Here is a 5,373-nt window from a genome sequence, read left to right on the forward strand (position 1 = left end):
ACACTCTTGACATAGGCAATTATACAAAAGGGGTAGAATGGCATGATCTGTTTAATTGAGGATGTTGGCAATTTTACCAGAGGTGGCCAGCATCATGAAGAGATGATTTAGGCAAAAAATCATTTTTGAAAAAAAATGACTTAGGCAATTATTTTAAGGTGACGATATGATATATTTGGCTGACCAAATGGGTTTTCCTATGACTTGTTGAAAATAGAACAAAATTTGATGTATTCGCAGTAAAGTGAAACAAAAATTATTTAAATTCTTTACATTTTAAAACTCGGCGTGCTCTGTGAACTTTGTCGTATTTTTAATGGCAATTTTTTTTTAATATGTTGATAGGATGATTTTGTCAAAAAATACCTATTAAAATGTACAAATACGGGGACAAAACTTTTTAATTCATAACACTGTCATTTTTCCCCTCTACCCTGACAAGAAAACATTTAAGAATCATGATATCTATAAATAAGAACCAAATACCTTTCTTTTCCACTCTCACAAAATAATTAAGAAATTAATTTCAAAATTATGTATGGCTTTTTTCCTGTAATGACTTTCTGCAAAAGAAATTCAATATAAATATCAACTATGCATTTTGTAGCAGATACTGAAGACACTTTTTTTTTTAAATTGCAACTTCATAAATGATTTTCAAAACTGGATCTTGTACAAGAAATCTATTCTTTTAAGTTTTGGTATAACAAAAGGTGGCCTTTTGTCTTAAGGGGATGAAGAGTGAAATTAAGATATTAATGATTTAATCCACTGGCTACATTTTTATTCACATATGCCCTTTTCTAAAAATCACCTCCATTTTTATTGTTTTTAATCCATCCACCCATTTTCTTTTGCTTGTCCGGAGTCGGTTCGCAGGAGTAGCAGCCTAAGTAGGGGGACCCAGACTTCCCTCTCCCCAGCCACTTTTGCCAACTCCTCCGGGGAAGTTCCCAGGCCAGTCGAGAAACGTAGTCTTTCCAGGGTTCCTCTTGGTCTTCTCCAGGTGGGTCATGAACACCTCACCAGAGAGGCGTCCAGGAGACATCCTAACTAGATGCCTGAGCCACCTCAACTGGCACCTTTCGTCATGGAGGAGCAGCAGCTCCTCCATTACTCCACTGGGTAAAACTACTGATCAGCAACTGACATGTACCCATATCTCTGATCTACATCTCAACACGTGTGCTTCTGTATCCTGTCTCTAAGATATTCTTAGATATCCTGTCTCTAAGAATATCTTAGAGACAGGATATCTCACCCTGTCTCTAAGAGGAGAGCTCACACACCCTACAGAGAAAACTCATTTCAGCCACTTGTATCCATGGCCTCGTTCATTCAGTCTTGGCCCAAAGCTCATGACCATAGTTGAGGCTAGCAGGGTAGATTGACCAGTAAATCTAGTTTTACTTTTTGGCTCAGCTCTCTCCACCATGACAGACCGGTAATTAACATTTTTAACTGAAACTTTAAAATGTTACAATAACAAAAAAGCCTAATCTTTATACCAATAACAGTGTAATTTAGAGAATAGAATAAAACTTAGGATAACTTACTTTTGTGTGGGTAGCCACCTGGTGGTGATGCACTTGACTAAAATTCAAAAGGTCTGTTCTGTTTTAGTGCTGTTCAGCATGAAATGCATCTTTAAAGCACCTTATGCAGGGGTCTCAAACTCCAGTCCTCGAGGGCTGCAGTCCTGCAACTTTTAGATGTGCCTCTGCTGCACCACACCTGAATAGAACAATTAGGTCATTAGCAAGGCTCTGGAGAACTGATCTCCACAAGGAGGAGGTAATTAAGCCATTTCATTCCAGTGTTTTGTACCTGTGGCACATCTAAAAACTGCAGGACAGCGGCCCTTGAGGACTGGAGTTTGAGACCCCTGACCTTAAGGCTTTAAAGATTTGTCTTTAGAGCTTTAAAGTGCATTTCTCTATATAAACTGCATTCATGGGTCACATGTTTAAAAGTGGGCTTTTAGAATACTAACATCTGAAACTACATTGATAGTGAAGAATGTATCCCAAACAAAAAAAAGGAATAATAACATTTTGTCTGCAACAAACCATAATTCTATTGCAGCTCTGGTGGTTCTAGATAAAAACAATAAAATGTTGCAACACATTGAGTCAGAAACAGAAAACACGCCATAATTTCATCCAAACTTATCAATGTATTTTAATGATAATGTTGAACAGTCATAAAAACAACTTATTCTTGTGTCAAGTCGACTACTGATCCTGGGAAACATTCCTTAATCCCTCTAATTACAAAAAAGAAGGGAAAAAATTAATGCTGACCGTAAACAGAAATAAGAAAAAAAAAACATGAACTTCTCTCTAGCTGAAGCACTGTTTTGACTTTTTCTAAAAGACGTTTGGAACATGAAGTATGGAATATCTCATCTCAGTAGTCGCCCATGTTTAAATATGGAAATTCAGGTTTCTCTTCCCAACATAGCAAAAACAGTCCTGTCAGTTTCCTGGTGAAAATGTCAATATCATCCACCCAATCACAAAGTAGAAGAGAAACACTGGATATACCACAAGTGCCTTGCGGTTGGTCAGGTGGCTGTCAGCAAGGAAGGCTGTAGAAGCAAAGGTAGACCAGCCAAAAGATGCTATCACCACTCCCAGGCGAACCGCAAAGCTCACCTTCCCTGAAACACTGAGCAGGACAATCCGGCACACAATGAGGGCCACTGTCAGAGGCATGATGCAGTATCCCAGTACACACAGGCTCTGGAAGAAAGAGATTGTGCCACCCAGGAGCTTGGAGTTAAGAGTGATGACGATGGAGCCGAACCAAATGATGACAAAGACCTGGGATGAGAGACAATTTGAAAAAGTACAGTTGTCAGTTATTGGGAAACTTGTAAACTCAGAATTACATTCAAAACAACATTCCTATGGCCATGGGTACCTTGATTACATTGTAAAAAAAAAAAGGGAAGCAGTAGTTGGAAAAAATTTGAGAATCCGCCTTTGGTAAATTCTTATTTTTTATTCTTTTAATCGTATGCTGACTAATAGTCAAACTTTTGTTTGCAACAGTGCCTGTGATAGTGAGTAGCAATATAATGGCTAGTCACAAATCCCCACATACATAATACCATGAAAAAGTTTTTACTGTATTTTATCATATGTATGGTGCAGCACTGTTTTAATTTAAACTTTCCTGTCCTTGGCTGTAAACTGCCTGACTGGGGAGATGAGTTGAGAAGAAGCAAACTATTTTTAACCAAATCAGACTAATAATCAATTATTTTAAATTGACCTGAATCAGTGAGAACGCTGTTTTTAAAAACTCTCCCTTTAGAAAATAAGCACTAAGATATTTAAATGACAGTCCTGGTGAAGCTTTGGTTCGTCTGGTTATTCTACCAGCACCTTATTCATTTTACCAAAGTTGAGTTCAGAGATGAATTTGTGTGGATAAATCCCAAACAAAGCATTGCTAAAACACAAACTTTGATGAGATAAACAGTGACTACTTTAATCAAAATATTTCCAGTGGTTGTGTGTAGCTGATGCCTGAGCAAAGTGAAAAATCCTGCTCCAAAAATTCAGTATCTGAATATGAGTTGATTCTATTAACACTCGAGTTAAAGAAGTCAGACTGAAGCTTGGAGATCACACAACCCCTCTCCAAGAAAAAATTACTTTACGGTAAATTGCTGTGATTATAATTTAACAATGAACTGACAGTGAAAAAATCTTCCATGGTGGTAGTATACTTCTGCTCTGTTTGGAACATGTTCAACTTATTATGCATTAGAGTCACAATTTCAAACTGTACTGACGTATAATTTCTCTCAGGCGTGCTTAGCCATTTTGCGTGCCTGAATTACGAAGCTAAAACTCAAACTTAAATTAGTTGCAGCCTCAACAAAGTAGCCTCATACATAGCTGAGCTCCTGTACATCCTCTACATCACCTAATATGGAGAACGGCCAAGAAGAACACTCCTGAGGATTTATAACTCAGATATTAGAACTGACTGATTGAATGTTTGAAAAAGCTTGGTTACCTCGGCAAACTGCGGTCCTCCCTGGTCGTCGCTGTCGGCCGCGCCGCCTTGAAGCAGCAGAGCCAACGTGACGCAGAGCAGCAGCGGACCCCACAGGTCCCAGTCACGCAGCAGAGCCGAGCTCCGCTTTGGATACAGCACATGAATGAACTTGTTACCCACGGCTCGGAGGTCACGCACAATAGTTTCCTTCACCGGCTCGTCCAATGTGGAAAACTCATCGTCTCTTGTGGATGGGCCGACGGGGACGGCAATATCTCCTTCCACTGGTATCTCTTCCGATATGGAGACGTCTGACAGCCCAGCGAACGGCCTACTGGCCTCCTCAGCCGACGCCATCTATTTTGCAGTTGAGCTTATAACCAACACCACGTTCACTCAAAGCAAGTAGAGTTCTCTGAACTTATGCGAACCACAGCAGTGACTAAATGAGGTACTGTTCTATTAAAGAATTTCAGGCGTTGAACTGACAAGAACCTCACTCCACGTCCGCTAAGGAGTGTTTACTTCCGCACTACGTCAGCTGAAGACGTGTGACTTCCGCAATACGTCTTGTGGTGCATTCGAGTACACATGCTACTGTTCGACTCATACCTGTCAAGTCTCCCGTTTTGGCCGAGAAACTACCGTATTTTACCCTTCTGTCCCGGCCTCTCGTATTAGCATTTTCCCGTAAACTTCCCGTATTAGACTAATTACGTAGCGACCCCTCGACCCCCGCTCTGACGGTAGTTACTCCCTGCTATTAGTGATGGGCCATCTGAAGCCAGGCTTCGAGGCTTGTACCGAGTAAAAAGGGGGCGTGTCAATGAAGCCCCGCTTCGACGCTTGTGTCGTTTCGCTGAAAACCACGTGACTGGCAGCAAACGATGCCTCGCATTGCATGGGTCACGTGACTGCTTCATTTTGCGTGTCGGTTTTCAAAATAAAAGCGTGATGACCCGGGCTGCTTCATGTGATCGTTCATCGGAGGAGTGTTTGTCTTCAGCAGTGGCCGAAATAAAAGGAACCTTTGATAGTTCATATATATTAACAATTTTGATGATGGCACTCATCAAAATGTAATGTTTGTTATTGGTTTTCTCAGTGGTTGATTATGGTATATTTTGTGACTATATATATATGTTTGTGTGTTTTTATTATGTACAGCACTTTGAAACTGCATTGCTGCTGAAATGTGCTGCACAAATAAACTTGATTGAAATGGAGCCAGCAAGAAGAAAAAATCTGACATCTGAGAATACTTGAGATGATCACTCACAAGATTCTTAAATAAAAATAATTAAACCCTTCACCTCCAAAATTCTCACCTTCTTGAAATTTCCACTATTTCTTTGTTCT

The 5,373-nt window shown here is 40.0% G+C and overlaps 1 protein-coding gene across 1 annotated transcript; it reads right to left on the minus strand.

Annotated features, from left to right (window-relative positions):
* Nucleotides 1–2,156: 2,156 nt before the first annotated feature.
* Nucleotides 2,157–4,897, minus strand: yipf6 (Yip1 domain family, member 6). Its single transcript, XM_028037082.1, has 2 exons — nt 4,033–4,897; nt 2,157–2,825 (listed from the first exon to the last, which is right to left on the minus strand). The coding sequence occupies exons 1-2, from the start codon at nt 4,369–4,371 to the stop codon at nt 2,478–2,480; spliced, it is 687 nt and encodes a 228-aa protein (XP_027892883.1). The 5' UTR covers nt 4,372–4,897; the 3' UTR covers nt 2,157–2,477.
* Between the last annotated feature and the right edge of the window lie 476 nt (nt 4,898–5,373).

This window comes from Xiphophorus couchianus, chromosome 13 (assembly GCF_001444195.1).
Source record: "Xiphophorus couchianus chromosome 13, X_couchianus-1.0, whole genome shotgun sequence".
Classification (NCBI taxonomy): domain Eukaryota; kingdom Metazoa; phylum Chordata; class Actinopteri; order Cyprinodontiformes; family Poeciliidae; genus Xiphophorus; species Xiphophorus couchianus.